The sequence below is a fragment of the Poecilia formosa genome, unplaced genomic scaffold, assembly GCF_000485575.1.
Source record: "Poecilia formosa unplaced genomic scaffold, Poecilia_formosa-5.1.2 Scaffold10, whole genome shotgun sequence".
In the NCBI taxonomy this organism is placed as follows: Eukaryota; Metazoa; Chordata; class Actinopteri; order Cyprinodontiformes; family Poeciliidae; genus Poecilia; species Poecilia formosa.
The window spans coordinates 1,552,649-1,575,668 of NW_006799949.1; the positions used below are offsets into that span (position 1 = coordinate 1,552,649).

Below are 23,020 nucleotides of genomic sequence, written 5' to 3' on the forward strand. Positions count from 1 at the left end.
TCATTTGCATTTACATTTACTTATTTCTCTTGTAGTTTACCTTCTGTCACTAAATTTGAAGCTAACTAAAATGCAGGGAATTTAATTAGCAGTTTTTTGCACATACTCCTGATGCATATTTCAATTTGCTTGGGCATAAAATGCATTCTCAGCTCTTCACCAGTATGTACAATTTGCTTGTGTCAAGAAAATTGAGTAAAACTTTGAACAGTTTTTATGTTTCCTTGTCCCACCTTTTTTATGATCAGGGTATTGCAACAAAACAGAAATTCCCAATGAGTCACAGAAATATTCAATACAAACAGTTACTCACTTAGCTGATCGTGTGCGTGTGTGTGTGTGTGTGTGTGTGTGTGCGTGCTCTGGTTTTTTGTAGAATGCTATTAATTTTTGTAGGATGCGACTACATTCATTTGAGTGTCATCTCCATTTGTCTTGCATATGCATGGTAATCCTCATGTAATTTAGTGCCTCATTGTTCTCTCAATGTAAATGAAAGTACCGTTACTAATGAAAACTGTCAGTGAAGAGCGTCGAGCCCCCTCTTAAGTACAACAAAAGCAACCAAAACATGAGCGACCCTTGTGACATTGGGGAACTGTTTGAAAGGGAAAATTAAGGGTGCTTAATGTGATTATTCCAATTTACATGCCCAATTAACCCTGACTAACTTTTCTGTATGGAGATTTCAAGATGATTTGGCTTTTGACCTCAATGCTCAGCAGACTAAGAGGCCCCTTATTAGAAATACAAAAGTGCTAACTAACGTAAGTCTCGCCAGGCCACATACAACAGCACTGTTGCAATCTGTGTTAGGTCAGTGTTTCATTACATGACTGCGCTGAGGACTGCTGAGCAATACTTTAAAAAAGAAAAAAAAAATTGTAAAATAACAAAAATCTGAATTTCTTTATGCAAGTGAAAGGGCTGTACTCATGAGAGTGTATGTTACGATTTATAGAAAGTGCAGACGGAAAATGTAACTTAGAATGTTCTACTTAAAGGTCGGGATATTTATCTTGGCACTTGAACTCATTGGTTTGAGAGAACTAGCAGATGAATGAAGACATTTTTTCTTTTATTTATTTATTTTTTTCAAATTCTACTGCAGACTACAATGGAGCAGCTCACTGTGTCACTCAGCTTCACTCCCACTCATAAACTCCCTGATCCCCCGTTCACCTCCTCCACCATAACGCCCCCCCAGTCCTCCAGGTCAGGGCTTGAGTTCAGTTTTTGTAGTTTTCCATTCTGACCGTGATGAAGTAAGCATTTTAAAAGATGCCACTAACCACACAGCAAGTCAGTGGCATTGTGAATTACTGACAGACGGTATGGTAGGTAAAATCAGATTTGACAAGATTATTTATTAGAACATTTTTTAGATGTAAGGACTTGAGGTATTAGATTTTACATTTGTGAAATTTCTGTTTGCTACGGGAAACCAGATCAAAGAACAAAACATAGGAATATATACATGATTTTCTATTTATTTACTTTTGTACAACCTCTTTTTCCAATATACAAAACAACAAACCAAATACAGAAGTTGAGGGGAAACGTTTTTCAAAAAGTAATCGAAATAGTCCAAATTTATTTCACATTTTATTTTTGATGGATTTTTTTCCCCGTTTACTTTAAATACATCCACAAGTTTATGTCTAATCAAAGACAAATTTCCAAAAATAAATCTATAAAACCGCATAAAATTTTTGAATGCCTTCAGTAAACTAAATTTAGATTTAGACTTATTTTATTCTCATTGCACAAAGACACGACAGTGAAATTGACAAGATTTATGATGTGGAAATAAATGCAGAAGAGGTTTATTTTTTTTTATTTCAAAAATCTTTTGCTCTATTCATTTAAACATCTTCAACATAAAGGTTGGTTTATCTAAATCAACTTTTAACTTGTTATATAGCCATACATAATAACAATACTTAGAATAAAGACCACTAGTAAGCTTCTGAAAGATGTGACAGTGTAGAGATAGAGGAAGTGCACAAAAGGCCCCATTATTGTAGTCTTTTATCTTACTCCAAAAATTTTTGGTGGATACTGAAGGGAAAAAAAAAAAAAAAAACATTGTTAGTCTTTCCTGAGTGATTTCCTTGTTTAAATTATGCAGTTTTCTTGTTTTGAAGCAGCTATAATGAAATGTGTTCTTTTTTTAATCCTTACTTTGCTGTACAAATGATTTCTTAACATTTATTGAGAGAATAAAACATTATTTAAGATGTCTTTTGATTTGGATTTTTCCAAAAATATGTTGCGCTTTTATTCTTGTGGGATTGAAGTCAATTTAAATTGACAATGCCTGTGATTGTTGAGGCATTGTGCTCGTTTTTCCAGCAGCATTTTGAATAATGAAAAAAAAAATTACATTTGCTTTACAGGTTAATGTTGCTAGATCCTTTCAATCCAAAAAAAAAAGAAAAAAAAAAAGAAAAAGGTTCAACCCAGATTGAAAAACTTCTAACTTTGAGCTCTGGCCTGGTAACTCTTACATCACTGTTTATTTCTTTTGTTTATTAGTGCGTTCACTGTGTGTTCGTCTCAAGCTTCCCCATCACTAAAACCTAGCCCTCATTGTTGCACAACCAATAAATCCTTGTCTGTTAAAACATGTAATTTCAAGCTTTTGAACCTTTGGCCTCTTTGCTATGCTAATGAACTTTTTTTCCTTTTCCTCTCCCGCATGGAATTCCTGTCAATTTCCTTGGCAAACAGGTATGATGAATCATCCTCCGATCCCTATCTCGGAGCTGGCTGAGCACACCGAACTTCTCAAAGCTAATGACAACCTCAAACTCTCCCAGGAATACGAGGTGAGCGGGCCCGGGGTTGAAAGGTCCTGGAGTATCGATGTCTGCCTTGTTGTGTTTTCACTGGAACTGGACAAAAGACTCGCTTCTGTTACGTTGTAAAGCAGGATAATTATCCAGATCAATCATGTAAAATCTGCTTTAGTTTATTGCTGTAATTCCTGAACTGCCAAACCCAATTTTTTCAAATTCTTTGCTGAATAGAATCATTAGCTCTACTGGAATACATTGCGGAAATGGAAAAATAGATATTTCTTCACGCACAAAAGAAATATTGACATTATTTACACACGCCAATGATCTTAGACTAAAGATTTTCTTTCCTCTACAATAGAGATATAGTCTATTTTCCTACCCAGCGCTCTGCACAGACAGCCAGGCTTGGTGTGTGTTTAAGAGCCTGTGTCTGTGTGTGGAGTGTGTGCAGGGTATAACTGAGCTGTCTGAGCTGTGAGCCGGCTGCGGTTATAAATGACACCAGAGTTGATTAGAAATCAGGAGCGCTGAATCAGCTCTCGTTTGCATACAAGCAATATTCTCTACTCACCATTCCTAAATCACAGAGCCTGACGCCTCATTGCCCGCCAGCTTAAAGTATAAAGCCGGTACAGAGGCATAGATTGTCGTCATCATGCATGCTGGTGGATGTTGGTGGATAATGACTTCTCATAGCAGTCCAGCATTTCTTGGGTATCTATTATTCAAGAGCCCGGCATTTGGACTGTATACCAAATGGGATGAGTTTGTGCCTTCCGCTGGGAAGGGGGGAAAAAAAAGAGAAATAGTGCCAGGATTGACGCTACAAGTTCTAATTACTCTGTTTTGAGAAAGAGCCTCCAGACAGTGGCTCATCTCTGTCCTTTTTCCCCTCTCTCACTGTCCGCCCGCCCATCCTCAAACAACTGCCCCCCCAGGAAAAATAAATGGCCAAATTAAATAGAGAAGTGTAATTTTAATTTCGTTATTTTCTTGATGAATGGCCGTTCTTTCCTGCGCCCTGGCTTGCCAAGCGCAGCTCTGTAGGGGCTTTGACTGATTGGGTTTTAGCCAGGCTGTATGTAAGAGAGGAGGGGGAAAGTGGAGCGCAAAGAGAGACAGAGAGAGAGAGAGCGAGATGAGGTGGAAAGGTTCGGTTAATGATGAAGATTCACTGAGAGGAGGCAGAGCAAGGCATCACAGCAGGGGAATGGAGATAAGGAGGAGATAATCGGATGCAGGAGCGGCGATGAAAAGACAACAACGCTTTCACCTGCAGATCCTGAGGATACTCTCAGGAGCTACGCTAGGCAATGCAAGGCTTCTCTTCTCGGCAGGGGTTGCCGTCCACTGATAGGCACTATATCACAGATCAGGAAGAAGACAGGGAAATTATAGTTTTACTGGGCAAATTGGATTTTATTTCCTACCGTTTTTGGACATTTACGTTATTTCTTTCCTTTATGTGACTCTTTAATAGAAACATATAAAACATAGATACGCTCACAGTTTTCAGGCAAATTGTGTGTAATCGGAAAATCTTTCACATCCGATAGACACATTGCAGAAATAAAAGCAAAAAGTAAAGCAATAGTATTAACAGAAGAGATATCTGCATTTCTGGGAGAGCATGAAGAGAAAATTGGAGGTCAGAGAGAGTCTTTTATAAAATGTACCACCTTGGTAAAGATATTTGTGGCACATTCAGATCTTATAAGGTAACATGCAATGTTGCGTTCCTTAGAGGGAAACTTGGCAAGATTTTCAGCCACATTATTTGGAAATTTAAAAATCTGTTTTGAATGAAGTAAAAGCCTCACATAATTGTATTTTAAAGAACTTGTTATAAGTGTAGATTAATGTAATATGGATTATAAGTCAATCTAAATAAATTAGAATGTCATAAAAAGTTTATTTATTTCAGTAATATACAAAGTTATGGATTTATTTCACACAGAAAGATATATACCACTCGTATACGACTTAGAATTTTGAGTTAATTTTAATTTTATAATAATGCCCTGCAGCTGATGACAACCCACAATTTCAGTTTGTTAGACAATTTGGACGTTACAGAAGACCCATTAAAAAATACAGATTTTTAATAAGAAAATCTCAGCCTCCTGAAAATGATGTCAATGTGAAGAACATTATAATCAGTACTGTAATAGATCGTATTACAAGTGCAGAAAGGACGCTACGAATCGGATGCCAGCTTCAGTGTCATTAGTGGCTAATAGTTGAATCTTATCTGTCACTGTTTCTTTCTTCTACCAAGTGCCCACAACGCGGCACACATCTCAATAAGTTCCAGTTTGAGAACTACTGCGGATGTATTACATCCGCAGTAGTTCACTTCACCAGACAAAGTCACATGCTGGCAGCAACAGTACTCAGACATACTTCATTTTGCCTGGAAACATTGTTACGCTGCTCCACCACTAATTAGGAGGTCAGGATAAGGAAGCTGTGTGGAGAAAATATATGGGGTAGAAACCATCAATAAATACAAGCTGTGGCTCAAACGCAGTAGAATCTTGTCACTATGATAATTATATGCAGTTTGGCCTCAGTCTTTCCCTCCAGTCCCTGTTGAAATTATAATTTAACCCTCCATCTCTACACCAAACGTTTACTAGACGCCATACAAACCAGATGTAATGAGATGCTTAATTTTCCTGAAAAGCCACAGAAAGATTTATTGCGAATTCTTGTATTTCAAAGAGGTATTTGGTGCAGCCTTGTCCCCTCCATCATAGCGGAAGAGATTCTACCTTGATCAATACGGTTATTTGTCACTGTGCACCTGCTACTTCAGCAGCTGCTGTATTTCAAGCAGTCAGAAAGCAGATGTTCAACATAGCAGGATGTTTTTCTTTAAGTGAAATCGCCTCCTCGGTGTCTCTTTCGTCTTTGCGCCACCGAAGCTTTATTGTTGTAGCTCAGCTCCTCTCACGGCTCCTGTGATTACTTCTTTATTTGTGCATGTTTCTGCTATCTCTGCCTCCTATCAGTCTATTGATCCAGGCCAGCAGTTCACCTGGGAGCACTCCAACCTGGAGGTGAACAAGCCTAAAAATCGTTACGCCAACGTCATCGCCTACGACCACTCCCGAGTCATCTTGGCTCCCATCGAAGGTAAGACTCGCCAGCTCTCCCTGCACTCACCACTTTTGAGAGGAGCGCATCTACAGGCAGATTACGTTTTGGGTCTAAAATTGGGTGACACGAAGACCTACTGCTAAATCGAATAGAGAATTATTAAAAATTAATCCACACAAAACCACAATACTGAAGCTGAATGGCTAAGCAAACCTGTAACTCCTTGACTCTATGAGCGTATTGTATACCGAGTTGTGTCAGCTCAACGTACTTCGGTACAAGGCACTGTAGCTTGACCTTTTTCACATTTTGTCATGTAACAAGTTTTGTTTTGTTTCACTGCCACAGACACACACTTTACTATATAGTTGTAAACAGGAAAAACCTGGGTCGAGAATTAGATGACATTTAACATAAACACTGCTGGTATATGGTGGTGGCAGTATTATGCTGTGGTGATCCTTTCCTTCAGCATGGACAGGGAATCATGTCAGAGTTAATGGAGGATAAATGGGACTAGAAAGCATAGCAAACCTCCTGAACCTGCTAAAGTCTTTAGTGGTGTGGAGGTCCACCTTCCAGCAGGACAACAGATGTACACACAGCCAGAGCTTTACTCACATGGCTCAGATTAAAAGCCGTGTTTGTGCTAAAACGGCCCAGTCATAGCCGAGGCTTATACCCAATTGAGAAAATTTATGTTCATATACTCTCCATCCATCTGACTGAGCTTAAGCTATATTTCAAAGAAAACAGGCAAAATGTCAGTTTCTCGTTTTATAAAGCTGCTAGGGCCTTTCAAAATTTATGCGCTATTTTGTCATAGTTTATGTCATTCCATTACATAAACTCAGAATAAAGTCCTTTGAAGTTTGTGACTGTAATTTGAAAAGAGGGTTTGAATAGTGTAGCGGGGCTCTGTGGAGGCAGACTCAGTTTTGTGTGTATAAAACTACATGAGACAAAGATGACTTTCTCTGTCTAATAAAAAAAACAACTAGAAAATATCAACTATAGTTTTAGCCTGCATAAGGACAACAAAGATAAAGATTGTTTTACAAGTATTGTTTTGAATTATTAAGGACCCTGTTGGAATCACACTGTAAACTTGAGGATTTGCTTTAGTTCGACTTGCTTTGTTGCAGCTAAGCAGTTTATGTAAGCAAATTACAGAGACTTGTTTCAGCTCATCACTTCGGCCTGCCCTCACTTCTCACTCTCAAAGGGATCCCGGACTTAAACCAGTGTTTGCAACATCCCATTTGTCTCATCAGATCAACCCACTGCTCATGGCTTCCCTCTAACTGGTCATAGACACTGAGTTCTTCCAATCTGAGAGCCAGAGAATCTCTCCCTCTGACTCCTAAATCTTAAGGGACATTGTCAGAGGTACTAACCCTTCGTTGCTGACGTTGTTCTGGCTCTGCATCACCAGGGGACCGCTGAATTGTTCACAGTAAAGCCAAATTCCAGAGTCCTTTTCTTTTTTTCTTTTTTTTCTTTTCCCTTTCATCTGAGCTAGCTGCTTGGACTTGATTTCAATATCATGGAGTAGTCAGGCCAATTTGACAGTGCAACAGCATGAATAGCAAAATTAACCGAGAGAAGAAGAATGCCTCATCCATAAATACATAAATTAATCAAGTCTGAAATTTCTATTTTACACTGCAGTGATTTTGCTATTAGTCGCAGCAGAACAATCCATGCAAGCCACCATTCTCTGTTCGCTTAGCTATGACTAAAGCCAAGGCTGCACAGTCAAATTTTACAACGTGGTACCCTTTTTAATTGCATTTCTCTTTCTTTCTTTTTTTTTCTTTTTTTTTTCTTTCCTAACATTTTCCTCCTCCTCCTCCTCCATCTCGTTGACTTTTATCAGTTTTTAGGATTCTACTCATTCTCCCTCTGGTCCTTGTCCTCGGCACGTCTCATCTCTTATATTAGCCCAGTCGAGTGTTTTATTGTTTGCTGCTTGAGCGCAAAGACGTCAGCCAGAGAGACGCGTCTCTCTGACACAGATGCCGTCTCGCCAGAGTTTCATAGCAAACCGGAGCGGTGTGGAAGTTAGCCGAATAAATATTGATGTCGTTGGGTCTCATCATTGTCACTGTTAGACTAACTCGCACCACATTATTTTGTCTTGCTTCAAACATTTTGCAAGTTAAATAAACAATCCTTTTGTGATCCCTCAAAAAGGCTTGGGGTAACACCTTCAGCTTAGTGACACACAATCTTTATGAACAGGATTTTTTACTAAACACGACAGGACCATGTGCAGACTGTCATAGTTACTAAAACATTACTCATCTTTTCTAGAAGCAATGCAGAAGGGGTTCTCTTATGTCTACATTGATTAGAGACAAGGTGCTATGGCTCAGATCATGTCTTATTCCTGAGCATCGAATCTGAGGTTTCTAATCAAATCCACAGGCGCTACAGTCATAGAAAAATAAACAATGTAAAAGGAATACAGGTATCTGTTAATGATTGTTTGAGGGTTTTTGGTTGCTAAAACGGAAAAGCAGTTTTTTTTTTGTTTGTTTTGCATATCTTGAGGTTCAAGAGGTTGTGAAACTGGCTCTACATATTTTAATACATGCATTTAAAAAAAAAACAATTTTGTTTGTTTTTCCTTCTTCAAGTCAATTATTTCTTACTTTCACACATGCGGTTTAATTGGCTTGGTAGCTGTCACTGAATGTGAAAACTGGGAGTTGTTGTGGCAGATGACACAAAACAAGCGATGCTAATAAGGAGCAAAGCAAGGCTAATAAATTGAGCTTGGAAATTAGGCACCACTTTCTGTTTTTTGATCTCTCTTTGTCTTCTCTTTTTTCCATCCAGGCATAACGGGTAGCGACTACATCAATGCCAACTACATTGATGGCTACAGGAAACAGAATGCTTACATTGCCACCCAGGGTCCGTTACCAGAAACGTTCGGGGACTTCTGGAGGATGGTGTGGGAACAGAGAACAGCAACTGTTGTGATGATGACCCGGCTGGAAGAGAAGTCACGGGTAAATCAGTTCAGCTTGGTTTTTACCTGCTGCTCTCTCATGCTCTGGTCAGGGCAAAGTCTCAAGAGAATGGGTTTAAAAAAAAACATGGTTGTTATATACTCAGCAGTCTCCACAACCACGAACAAGGTGAAGACTTAAACGTCTTTTTTTATGTTCAGTGGAAAACACTAGGAAATGACTACAGCACCGATAATAATTTCTGTAAAACAAATGTAACTTTTTAACAGTCCACATTTCTAAGCTGTTTTGGCTTTGAATTTCATCCACAAATTCCTGATTCTTGTGTTTAAATATGGCATGACAAAGACAAATTTCTCTTAGCCAGTCTTATAAATGGGAAAGACATTTAGACGACAGTAGAACCTGCCATTCTATTATGGAAGATATTTGTTTCTTTTAGCATTATCTGGCTAAATGGCAATAAACTTTACATTTTAGTTTAAGTCAAGTTAGTTGACAAGGAAAAATCTGAGGAAAATCCGAAGTCATGTTAGGAAACTGCTCAAAGATTAATTTTATTTGTAGTCAGTACTGCACATTGGTTGATGTTAGCTATATTGAGGTTATATCTAAGCAAGTAGCTGCACTCTTACTGAGTAGTGCAGGAAGTTATCATTTTATTTTAAGCAACAGAGTGTTCTAGCGTCTTTTGGAGAATGTGGGACCGGAACCTCCCACCACCATCTGTTAATGGTGGAAGTTGGAGGAAAAGTTATCATAGAGAGAAACTTGGCATGTATTAGATGCATCATAGTAAGGTTTTTCTTTTTTTAGTCATTTTTGTTTGGCCCAGTGCCGTTACGCAACAGGTTTCTCATTACTTAAAAGATGACAAAAATGTAGGTCTATGATCATGCTTTAAAATAGCAAACATGTATGTACACACTTATTCAGCTTTGGAACACGACAACAAGCTGTAATATACAGATTCTGCCAACAAATCCAGGCATAAGTAATAATATTCCACCAATGTGATGCATAATAATGTCATATCTTCCAGTTCCCTGACAAGTACATTTTAATGAGTACATTTTGCTACTGACCCCTCTGTCCTTTCACTCATGATTTTCAATGCAAGACTTCTCTGTGTAATGAAGTATTTTCCCCACGTTGCATTGTTACTTTTCCCTCAAAAAAAAAAAAGAGGCTTGAATACTTGTTACACTTCTGAATCGACAGTGATAATATCCTACTCTACGAAGGTTTGGGCTAAATGTCAAAAAGCCAACTGCAATGTTTCATCCTGTCAGCTCAAGCCTCTGTCAACATCAAACTCACTCACCCCAGGTGTCTCCGCTCATTCTCCTTTCCCTCCATCCCCTTTTCAGTTGTTTACCTAGCCGCCGTCCCGACATGCGCATTCCTCTCCTGTCAAACGTGATCAGGATTAGCGGGCAGTGGAACTTGAGTGTCGGCTCCAGCAGGAAATGGGTGTGAAAGCTGGAGAGCAGCAGCACATCTCCTCCACTAGCTGTCACATCTCATCAGACGTTTGCAGACGCATCGCGCCCCTTAACTGGATGAATCTTTATTAGGTGGCCTGATGGTCGGTGGGGATCTGCAGTAGTGGTTTCAGATATATGATACTCCCACTGGGCAAGAAAATACAACTAATGCCTTCCGTCATAATAAGAAATCTGAGTAGGATCTATTCCAACAGACCTCACGCTTACCAAGCTGTAGGTGAGACGTTAGTATTTTAAACGCTTTTTGGGTTTGGGAATAGATGAGCTGCTGTGATTGTTATATTTGCTTCCATGTACGTTGGCGCTTTTTCTCAGAAGTGCATTAGATAGCTTCCCTGGTGTTTGTCACCGCTCCCTGGTGTTTTTGATCCACAGGAGGCCTTGCTTTATGAAAGCTGCACTAGCATATTATATTTGAGTGAATTTATATTTTCTCTCCCTCTGCCTCATTTTTGTCTGTGATGTCAACCCAAGATGAACTTTTATATACAGAATTGGACACACTGCGGCAGACACCTCCATCTGTCCATCAACCTTTGTTTTCTCCTCATTTTTCTTTCTCTCAGATTAAGTGTGACCAGTACTGGCCAAGTCGAGGCACGGAAACCTATGGCATGACCCAAGTAACCCTGTTGGATACAATAGAGCTGGCTACTTTCTGTGTCCGCACGTTCTCCCTCCACAAGGTAAGAGGATATCTCTTTTCAAACAGATACTGTGCAGGAGCCTAAGCTGACGCAACTTTGCACATATCCTATTTTTGACAGCTATTTCTGTCTGTCATATTGATATTAATTAGCAGTGCTAGTTTTAGTAGTGACAATTGCTCCTTTTATTCTTAGTTTTATTTACAGCTTTAGTTGCTTTAGATATTGTGGATTTTTCTGAGGAGTTTTCCCTAAAGCATCGATATACCAACATCCCAATACCTTTTCTGTTGCCTGTGGTTTGTTAGTGGTTTCATGCAAGAGATGCAACTGGTGTGTGTTGGCAATAGAAACACTGACTCATGCCTTGTGTTTCACAAACCTCTCAAAGGTTAACCCTGTCGTGCACCCTTTTCCACCACGCTTTTTTTGTTCCACTTAATTTTCCATGAATTTCCTCTGATGCAGCAGTATGTGAAAAGCAACCTTCTTTAGGCAACAACCATTTGTGGCTTACTGGAGCGCATCAATGACAACTGTTAAAGTCATCTTTTGCTTTTTACATTTATGTAAAAAATTGTACTGTTCATCATAAGTAATAGCGGTAAGTCATAATCAGCAAAATTAACAAAACTAAATGCTTGAGTGTGATGAAAAGAATTTTCCATTTTTGATTTGAAATTAAAAAAATGTATATAATCAGTAACATTTTATTGACATAGCTGCAGATTTGTATTTAGCAATATAGATATAGCCATTGGGGTTGCTACTTCATATGTTTTTGCTAAAGAAAAAAAAAGGTTTAAAAAAACAACTAAATATATAAAGAACATTATACTCCGCATTGATGATGCAAAAAAAAAAAAAAAAACAATAAATAAAAATGTATATACCCTGTCACACAGAATGAAGTGGATGAAATCCATGAAATTCAAAGTGTGAATATTGAATAAAGGTCTCTGGGCACAGCATAAATAAAAACAAAGATACAAAATTCATACAGAGAACCTCAATAAGGCCTACAAACCCTGGGCTGTTTTCTGTTCGGTGCCAATATTCTTTTAGAAAACCCCCCTTTGTCTACGCTGTCTTCCCAATCCACCCCTTTTACCTTGTTTAGCTCCGTCTCTCCTCAATAGATCATCTGTTTATGTGCATCTGCCAAATTGGAGCACTTAGGTAAAGTGAGCAGGAGAGAAACTCAATATACATAATTGGCAGACAGCTCTCATGCTTCTCTGTGTGTGCACAACGACCCTCTCTTACACTCGCACACAAGCTCAAACACGCGTGATGTCCCTCACACACACTTGTACACAGGCTGAAATTTGATCCCTTACGCAGACATAGGCACTCATGCAACAACATCCACTTTAACACACATAAAAATAGAGAAGAAATAACCATTAAAAAGACTTATTATTACATGGTGGCTTAAAGTGAAACTGGAAAGGCCAAGATTGTTGCAGACAGATTAGAACATTTCTGAATTTTTCTCTTACCACATGGCATCAAACTGACCTTTTAGGCCATATCGCAAGGGGAACAATGAATGACAGGGGACTGCACACATAGGAAAACATCAGGAGCCTTAGAGTTCAAGCAGCCAGCTTTAAATCCATTTAAATTCTTCTTCTCTGAGCTGCTATCAAACCCACCGGTACACTCCTTTTCCTATCTGGAAAAGGAGTGTACTGCCCTCTCCTTTCCTCCAATATTGAGCCGTCGCTGTGATATCTCACTCAGCAGTTCCCACTTTGGTGGATTTTTTTTTGTAATATATAAGGTAGCAGAGGCAGGCAACCATGCACACACACAGCCAGCTACTGGATAGCTGTATAAATGTGTCCTACAGTGACACAGAATTGTGTCTGCTGACAAATCCTTTGGAAAAGAAATGTAATTTTAAAGAAAAACCAGGAAGCCAGAAACGAGTCACATTCATGTTGCCGACCTCAACTGCAATGCATCAGGAAATATTAGGAAAAAAATAAGGGGTAAAAGGAACTGGGTCAGTTTGCTTTTAATTACCACACTCATTTATTCATTTATTCAGCAAGTAAAATTTCCCTCTGTCAGGAAAACCAGAAGCGCTGCAGTGAAAAGCAAACAGTCCCTCTATTAGAGGATCTTATGTGAGTAAAGAGAGAGGAGATCTAAAGCATATTTAATTTTTCATTCTTTGTGTCAGTCTCATAGCAAAAAAAAAAAAAAACACCCTTTCTCCAGGTCCCAACTAGTAATTTTGAGTGTTTGTTTTAAGAGTTGATTTTAGGATGCAAGCTGACAGAGGAGTGTGTAAAAACAGAAATTAGAAAACAAATGTTGGCTGCACGTTCAGTTATAGTCCGGCGAGATGTCTACAAACTAATACCTGAGGTTTAGTAACGTTTACGAAAATCAGCAAAGGAAATCACTAGACTGGAATCTGATTTATGTTAACCAAGTCGCTTGGTTAACTGCTAACTGTTAACAGTGGTAACAGTTAGCAGTGCAAGTCAGAACATTTCTTTTTTTTGTTAGCGCCACAGTGTCTTACTGTGTGATGATTTGGCTTATTTAAACTGTCACCTTTAATTTTTGTAGGTGGGAAAAATTTAAGCACATTTTGTGAAAAATAAATTAGTCAAGTTTTTGAAAAGCGATGTGTCTCTTGTTGTGTATTCTGGTTTTGTACAGTGCGTGTGTATTGGGATGAAGGTTGTAAAACTCTCTGTTCTCCTGCATCAGGGCTGAGTAGCTGAAAGTCCTCTTTTTTTTTCCTCCATATTTTATAATCACTGTGATCATTTAGGTAGGATGTCACATTAGAGGTGACGTAGATCTCATTGAAGAGGACAAAAAGCACAAAATATTTTCTTATTGAAAATAAGAAAAAAATATTAACAAGAATATTAAGAATATTAACCTCCGTTGCTTGTTTTTTTGTTTGTTTGTTTTTTGTTTTTTGTTTTTTTACAGAATGGCTCGAGTGAGAAACGGGAAGTTCGTCAGTTCCAGTTTACAGCGTGGCCTGACCACGGCGTGCCGGAGTATCCAACCCCCTTCCTAGCTTTCCTCCGTAGGGTGAAGACGTGCAACCCACCTGATGCTGGACCCATCATTGCTCACTGCAGGTCATTAATCATGTTCTAGTATTAGAATATGATCTGCAATGCAAATTATTTTAATTTGCACAGGAATCCCAAAATGAGATGGTTGAAATTTAAGAGAAATTTAAAGCAGCCTCTGCGCTTGCTGAATAATGTGCCTCTCTTCTACCTTTTCTTTTTTCATTTAATTAATTTTTATGTCTTTCATATACACCCATCAAACAGATTGGCAGAGCTCCATCCTATACATATTTTATAATGCATTACATAACAGACTTCATCCAAGCTCACACTCCATTTTTTTATGCTCTCCTGATATTTGTTTCATCATTCTTCTCTGCTGCATCATTTTATATGCTCTTATTTTCCCCCCAACTGTTTTTATTTTTCCTCTTTCTGTCAAATGTCTCACGGAAATCCTTCCCTGCCTTTTTTTCCTCTCCCTTTTCACTCCTTAGCTCTTCCTCCTTAAATCAGCTATATTTCTCTAATGGCTTATTCAAATTGAAACATTCCTTTTTGTCAAGATAAGAAGGTTTCAGTGAGTCCAAAGCACTGCACAATAAATCTGAAATGTGACAACTTGCAATGCTGAGTCTCCATCACTTTCCTCATGTTGTATTATATTTAGTTTTTTTTATCCTTGTTGTATTCCCTCTTTCATCATGAAGGTGATTTGTTTTTTGGTTTTTTTTTCCTTACTCTAATTCGATTATTTTAACTACAACAGCTCTTTGTATTGGAATTATGTTTAGCACCACAATTCAACAAGAGCATTAAACCATGGATTCAAAATATATTAATCTGTCTTTATATTCTTCCTTCCACTTCAGTGCCGGCGTCGGCAGGACGGGCTGCTTTATAGTAATCGACGCAATGCTCGAGCGCATCAAGCACGAGAAGACGGTCGACATCTACGGCCATGTGACGCTGATGCGCTCGCAGCGCAACTACATGGTGCAGACAGAGGACCAGTACAGCTTCATCCACGACGCGCTGCTGGAGGCGGTGGCCTGCGGGAACACGGAGGTGGCTGCTCGCAGCCTGTACTCCTACATCCAGAAGCTGGCCCAGGTGGAAAGCGGCGAACACGTCACCGGCATGGAGCTGGAATTCAAGGTACTAAATGGTTTAACGATCATCTAATTAACCTGCTTCCAACGTAACGCCTTTTACATTTGGTGTAAAAGAGATGTGGGCAGTTCCTCTATTTTTAATTCAACTGCCCAAACCAGCTGACCCTAATCCAGGTTATGAACTGCATCAATGGACTGCACGGAGATGCATTGTGCTGAAGTTGGAGTGACGGAAAGGGTAGGAGGTTCTTAAAGAAACAGAGGCCAATTTTAAGGCATCACAACTATGATCCATCTTAAATTTCTTTTAAGATGCTTTTTATATAGCCAGTATTTTCTTAATGACTGAGCGTAACATAATTACTTAGATCGTGCTATAAAATCGCACTATATGCTTGTAAAATACATAATACCTTCGCTTTAATAGACAGTGACTCTGGTGGCTGGAGCCAAACCTTCGAGCCAGAATTCGCAGCTGTCAGTTACTTAATGGAAACAAAACAGGTTTAAGATGTTTAATAACATCTGCATCACCGCTGGTAAAACAAGAATTTGATAGTTATAAAAAAAAAAGGATAAAAGCCTGAAGTAATTGAGGTGGACTACAGGGAATTTTTATAAAGACTTTTTTTCCCAAGTTGGTCTTATCTTACAAATGCTGGTGCATTATAGGGATTTGTAGAAAGCCATGTTAGCTCTCACACTGGATGGAGTTTGGTTGTGAGTTTAGCTAAGTCTGGAGGACTTCACAGAAGTTGAGCAGAGAGAATAATTCTGAAAGAAGTCATGTTTTGGTGGGAGAGCTGTCAGGCGATCACTTTGCTGTATGTGCATAACTAATAAGTCTGAGCATGAAGCTTTCTGTGCACATAATCTGCTTGCTGAAAGTATTCATCAAAATTCAGTACAGAAGTTTCAAAACATACAGAAAAAGAGCTAACAGTGCTATTGAGATTCACTCTAATTAAACAGAAAAGATTATTTTCAGTTCAACAGCTGAGTTTTAATTGGGACCGGGATGCAAACACGAAGACAAAGGTTCTCTTTTATTTTCATCAGTGATGACGTTGGTAATTTTTGGCGAATTTACATGAAAAACTCAAAAAACAAAAAGCAGCCCACAATGAAGTGGGAAATAATTAATGAATTCTGTATGATTATAAACTTCTAATTAAAATATGTATTATATTATGACATTTTTCCGTGTCCTCGTTGCTAAATACGTCTGTTTTATTCAGATTCTGCTTCTTACAGTTACCACAAGTATTTTTTTTTTGTGCCAGGATTGTGCGTTTCCATAGTTAGAATAAGGACTTATTTCTAAAAAAAAATGTGTCTGGCCTTTTAGATGTTTCTGAAAGAGATTCTGAAGGTTGCAATTCGGTTTTGTGCTCATGATGGTTATTTTTATGCAGCTGTCTGCACACTGTTCTTTGCACACCTCCAGCACCTCAGAGTCTGTTAAATCTTTCGGAACGTCTTTAGCTGTCAGCCAGGGTTTTAATTTCTCTTTCTGGCAGTATGACTAGTTTTCTCTTGGAAAGTTTTTCAAGTCAGGCAGACCCCTTCTTGACCTCCACGATGCAAGTGAATGTGCATTTTTTTAAAAAAATTTTTTTAATTATGTTTCAAGCTCAGGAAATGAACCGTTAAAAATGTTTGTTCATTTTCAAAGTGGTATGGGATTCATATGCATCGATTGTTATAATTTTGCGAATGCTTTGGCTGCTTTTTAATTGAGCTGCTGATTGTTGGAGCATGGTTTTAGGAGTCAAGTTTTGGGGCTGGATTTTTTTTTAAAAATGACGATGCTTACATTTCTCAAACCATTTAAACTTTTTGATTGTGCTTTACTTCTTGTGGAGAGGTTGAATCTACATGGCTGTTGCATAGAAGGCAGCAAATCAGCTTATTGGTAATCCAGCAACTCATGCAATCAGCCGAAAGAGTAAACAAATATTGAGACAAATGCCTCAACATCGCCAATGCGTGCAGAACACATTTAGCTTATCTGGCCAACTTTATAGAAAAAAAGAGCTGGCAACCATGACTAGAAGGAATGTTTCTGGTTTACTGGCTTGTAGGTCTGGGTCATATTGCTTTGCATGGTCTGGTATTTTTATGGGTCTAACTCTATGTAGTTTGACTCCCTTTAGGTGGTTATGTAAAAAACACATTTAATAAAAACAATGTAAGGTGGAGGCAAGAAAGGGGAGTAATAAAAATCCAGGACAAAGTTCAATCTACAAGACAAAAGTAAGTCTTAAGGAGCAAGTTAACGTAAAGACAGAACAATGCTCACGTATAAAAATATGAAACATACCCCTCATTGCAGGACAGTGATTTGCCAATTCAGTTTTCTTTACATATTTTGTCTTGTCTTTAAGAACTATAATAAATTATATTTGAAATCCTTACTTGTGGGGTGTCGTGTAGTGTATTAGTAGAGCAGATAGAGGCTACGGTCCTCTGTGAAGCCGTAGTCGGTCCCCGAACATGGGACCTTTGCTGCATGCTTCCCCCCCCCCACACGTCTTTGCCCACTTCCTGTCAGTTTGCTTTGAAAGACCGGCACCCCCTGAAGTTCAAATGCTTCAGTCTACATGAAGATGCCTGTTCTGTTTTATTTGTTCTCCTCGGGCTGCTTGTATCTTCGACGCTATACTTTTCTTTGTTAAAAACTATCTCTATGCTGACTGACAATGCTGTATGCGGTTTGCTGGCTAACAAGCAAGCAGGCATGACACAAATGCTCTTTGTTGAGATATCGAAGCGCATCGGGGTTGTGGGGGGGCGATTATAGGAAATTGCTGACCCCCAAAGTCCCTCTGGGGTTCTTCTGTTGATGCAGCAGCACCACTTTTTGTTTTGATCACTTTGTGATGTGTGTCTGTGTGTGTGTGTGTGTTTCTTTACTGAACATCCCCATCTTTTATGCACACATACGAGGCTGGTGTTATCAAAGGCACTAGTGACCCACTTTTAGAGGAGTTTTCTGTTTCATACACACTTGATGCGGAGGCTTGTTAGTCAGGATGTGCGTCGCATTTTCACTCTTTGCATCTGACCCAGCGGGACCTTATAAGTCGCAAATAGGGACAAAGTTTTTGAATTTCCTTCAGTTTTTTAAATAAATAATATCCCTTTGAAGTTGGGCCATTGTCACTAAAGCATGGGTGAAAGACTCGATTAAGATTGGCTCTGCTTTATTACCTTCTTTCTTTGATATTTTAGGCTCTTTATCTGCCTGTTTTTCTCTCCCTTTTTCTTTACATTTAATCTTTTCCCAATTCTCCTCTTTTCTCTCTCTTAGTATCTCATTTTTTTTACCTTTTATTTCTAACTAGTATGGCTACAGCCTCTTCCTTCTATCATTTTCTCGTTTTCTTTTCGACCCATTTTTTTTTGTTGTTGTTCTGTCAGAATTTCATTTTTGAGTGTTTTGTTTTCAACCTCTCCCTTTGCAAGATATTTTTTCCCTTACGATATTAAACTGTCCCCACATCTTCCTCCTCCAGCGTTTGGCCAACTCCAAGGCCCATACATCACGCTTCATCAGTGCCAACCTTCCCTGCAACAAGTTCAAGAACCGGCTGGTCAACATCATGCCCTATGAGACCACCCGCGTATGTCTGCAGCCAATCAGAGGCCTGGAAGGGTCTGACTATATCAATGCTAGCTTCATTGATGGATACAGGTGAGAGAGCTGGAGCAAACAGACGAGATGAGATCACGACAAGGTAAATGTAAATGGTTTCATGATGGTTTTATCGTAAACAGGCAACAGAGGGCATACATCGCCACGCAGGGCCCTCTAGCAGAGACTACAGAAGACTTCTGGAGAATGCTCTGGGAGAACAACTCCACTATAGTAGTCATGTTGACCAAACTTAGAGAGATGGGCCGGGTAAGCATTATATTATGTTGCAATTCAAATAAAGCAACAACTTGGTAAAAAAAAAAAAAAAAAAAAAATTAACTCAACTGATGATGAACACTTTTGTTCCTACAGGAAAAGTGTCACCAATACTGGCCGGCAGAGCGCTCTGCCAGGTATCAGTACTTCGTGGTAGATCCCATGGCGGAGTATAACATGCCTCAGTACATCCTCCGGGAGTTCAAGGTCACAGATGCCAGGGTGAGAAATACACTTCTTAAGGATGTATTTGATGGGATTTTATTCCTTATTTCCTTTTCTAAAGAATAAACATTTTATTTTTTTATCCATTAGTTTTATTTATTTATTTTATCTGTTTTATATTTTCCAAAAAGGACATTTCACAACTTTTTGTGGACATGATATAAATTTGAATTTTGGCTTTGAATGTGATATAAGCTTTACAAAAGACCAGGACAAATGACTTTGTCTCCTTGTTTTTAATCAGTTATGCTTTCTTTCTCAGATAAAACTTACTTTTCAATGAAATTCTTTCATAGGACATTGTAAAGGTAATACTACAAAAAAAAACAATGTCAGATTTGCCTAAAAATAAGAAGATGTCACAGCGTCTATGAGAATGATAAGAGATCTGGATCCAACTTACAGCTTTTCTTCTGACACGTGTAAACCTGTTGTACACCACTTAAATTCTACCTCCTCAGTATGATTTTTGCACCAATTAGATCAGACAGAAGAAATGTTGCAAAGAATCTTTTTCTTCAAAAACACGGTGATTTATCCAGTGACTTTGCAGGTAATGTGATGGGTAGTTGCAGGAGTAGTCTTGACATTGACAATGAGTCATACATCTAATCAACTTGCGCACTGAGAGAAAACTCTGACGTGAGAAAATTATGCTTAGCCTCTGTTTTAACACACACAACAAGACGTGCACGCACACATTCACAAAGTCATGCACCGCTATTTTTAAACACTTAACAGGACTGACCTTCTCATCGCCTGCCGATCCAAATGCAATTTGGTGTTTTCACCATAAATTCATACCTGCACCATCTTGCGTGATATAAACCAAACACATTTCACATGCGTGCAATTGGTTTAGCATAACTTATAAACAAATTGTCTTAAGGACTGGCCTCTGTTTCCATTTCAGAGGTTTCTTGCGGCAGGCGAAATTATCACACTGCTCAACTGTAGCCAAGAGACAGTCTGAGCTTATCGCTGTTATGGAAACAAAGCGGAGAGATGAAGACGATAGTAGTGTGAACCGAGCTTTGTATGTGTGTGTGTGTGTGTGTGTGCGGGTGGGTTTGTGAAGATAGCCCCATTTTACTATGCATGCATGCACATGTGAAGGTGTTTTTTTAGGTTGCGTTTAATCGCACATACCATACCAGAGGTTTGCTTGTTTTTGCGAATTGTACGTGTTGCCACATGCCTCTGCACAGCAAGAGTGTAGACTTCATGCGGTAATGGCATAGACTCTACGCCTCAACACTTGCATCTCGAGAGGCAGTCACGTATTTAATCACACAATTTGACACGCCATGTGGGCCTTCAGGTTGTGTGTTAAATTTTCCTCCTTTTTTTAGGTTTTTCTGCCTCTGTATTTTCTCCAGCGTGCTCGGATTATTGTGTAATTGTCTTTGCCCCCCTTTCATTGTTAATCCTTCTGCTGAGACAAAATGTTTTTTAAGGGGAAAAACAAAGGCACCGAAAGGGAAAAAAAACACATTTGATGGGTCATAAAACATGGAGCAAAACACGAGACGATAAACAAAGAGAGTCGGAACACGGAGCTTAACTCATTATGATCACCGTGTTTGTCAAGTGCGGTAAGGTAGGGGAGCGCATCTTGGTGGCAGCGGTGCAGAAGCAAACAGTACAAGAAGGCAGATTCAAGACAGCAATTATGCATATCCTTTGACATACAGTAGCTTCGCACGTACCTTCGCCATCTGTAGTACAAGGGAATCAGTGGCTTATGGAAAAAAGTAAACCAAATACTTGTTTTCTTCTTTTAACAATCCTGGCTTTTCCCCTTCATGGCACGATAGTTTTTACTTTTTCTTGACTGTATAGGTTTTCAGGTATTAACAATGAATATCCAGTATTGCACCTGAAGTGTATTGTAGTCCGAGTGATTTCGGTTTGGAGAACTACTAAAATGTTTTGGTTTTTAATGATAAGACTGCATGCTTTTGAACAACTTCTGCAATCTGTTGAAACACAACAGTGCAAAACAGATTTTGCTAAGTCTACCCTGGCTAAATATACTTTGGTTTTATGTCAGTTCACCCTTAGCCTTTACATTATTTAAATAAATTATTGTAAAAATGATTACATTCTCTCATATATTTGAATTGAATTGTTTGTTTCAATCAGTCAGTCAATCAAGTTTGTTTGTGCAGCACATTTCAGCAGCCAGCTTCTTTTACTACCTATAAAAAAAAGTGGATATGAAGAAAGACCAACACTGCAAAGCACAAAATGTGAAATGGGTTTATATATACAGAAAGAAAAATGATCATTGGTTTGTTAAAGTGGTTAAGGAATGTTCCTCTGTAGGGTATGGTTTTGGTACCAAACTCCTTTCGCAGATGGTGCCAGATTTTGATTTGTTAATTTATTTAATAACGATCTTATTCCGTTAAAAAAGCAGGTTATCTGAAAGACAAAAGAACCTCCTATTTTGCAGTTTTGCCGACTTTGCCGTCTCAGTGTGTGTATATATATGTAGTGGGACTGTATGACAATGGCACAACGTATCTGCCTTGAAGTCTGTTGTGCAGAGAGGTGAGAAACTACAAGAGAAATGAACACCTGGTTGTCTTAATTACCGGTGGCATCAAGCAGAGAGCCTGTCTGTATAAAACTGCTTGTCTCTGCTGACTTTCTTGACTAATTTGTTCTACCTTTGACAACTTGAAAAGAACTTTCCTTCACTAGGACAAAAGTATTGACTGTGCGCTCTGTCGCACTGTATAATAAGCTCTCGAAAAAAACCTAGTTCGCTCCCTATGTCCCCATGCAATCCTGCCTCAATTTCGAAATGTGTTCAGATGTTTTTGTTTCCATACAATGCTCCGTCTGTGTCCTGTTGTAAAACTGTTAGAAATGTTTTGGGGGTTTTTTCACAGTTTTTCATTTTTAGTTTTTTTTTTTTTTTCTTTTTGTTGTCCAAGATTTCTTCCTGAGTTGTTCTTGCCTCTCACCTCCTCCTTTGTGCAAACCTATCAGGCTGCCTTATTGATCACATCGCAGGATTATCCTATTCAACACTGTGAAGTCTCGGAGAAGTTGCTTGTCATGGCAGATACAGTATTGATTCGTTTACCTGGTCCTACTTCTGACACGTACAGATACATTGTGAAACATGGGGGAAGTGGGAACAATCTGGCGTGGGGTAAATGCAGAAAAAACAAACTGAATCCACTTGGAAACAGTTTGGAATCAGTTTGGAAACAGTTTCCAGAGTTGTGTTTTATAAATGTGTGTGTGTGTGTGCGTGTGTGCGCGTGTGTGTGCGTGTGTGTGTGTGTGTGTATGCGTGTCTGTGTGTGTGTGTGTGTAGGCCTGTCACGATAATTAATAAATTTTGCTGAGCGATTAATTGTCTAAAAAATTATTGTGACAAACGATAATATTGTTTCAATACCTTTTGACACCGATTTAATGGAAATGACTAATAATGCATGTGATTTCCTGCCATAGATAGATGCACTTTATTTTCAAAAGAACACATAACACTGGAACTGATAAACTAAATAAACAAAACCATAAACAAAAATAAAATGGATTCTCATTTTCCATTAACAAAAAACATATTTGAATAAAAAGTAAACAACATAAAGCCAAAGTGGAAATAAATACTGTATTCAACCAAAAGAGTGCAGATTATGAAGTCTG

General features: G+C 38.7%; 1 protein-coding gene across 4 annotated transcripts in view; it reads left to right on the top strand.

Moving 5' to 3' along the window:
- Positions 1 to 23,020, top strand: part of ptprsa (protein tyrosine phosphatase receptor type Sa) — a 271,953-nt gene that overhangs the window by 236,887 nt on the left and 12,046 nt on the right. For all 4 annotated transcript variants that reach the window (XM_007541279.2, XM_007541260.2, XM_007541271.2 and 1 more), the window contains 9 exons: positions 2,734 to 2,831; positions 5,819 to 5,942; positions 8,751 to 8,926; positions 10,962 to 11,081; positions 14,004 to 14,158; positions 14,968 to 15,253; positions 18,729 to 18,907; positions 18,991 to 19,117; positions 19,223 to 19,348. In XM_007541279.2, coding sequence (XP_007541341.1) covers positions 2,734 to 2,831; positions 5,819 to 5,942; positions 8,751 to 8,926; positions 10,962 to 11,081; positions 14,004 to 14,158; positions 14,968 to 15,253; positions 18,729 to 18,907; positions 18,991 to 19,117; positions 19,223 to 19,348 — 1,391 coding nt within the window. The remainder of the gene's footprint in view (positions 1 to 2,733; positions 2,832 to 5,818; positions 5,943 to 8,750; positions 8,927 to 10,961; positions 11,082 to 14,003; positions 14,159 to 14,967; positions 15,254 to 18,728; positions 18,908 to 18,990; positions 19,118 to 19,222; positions 19,349 to 23,020) is intronic.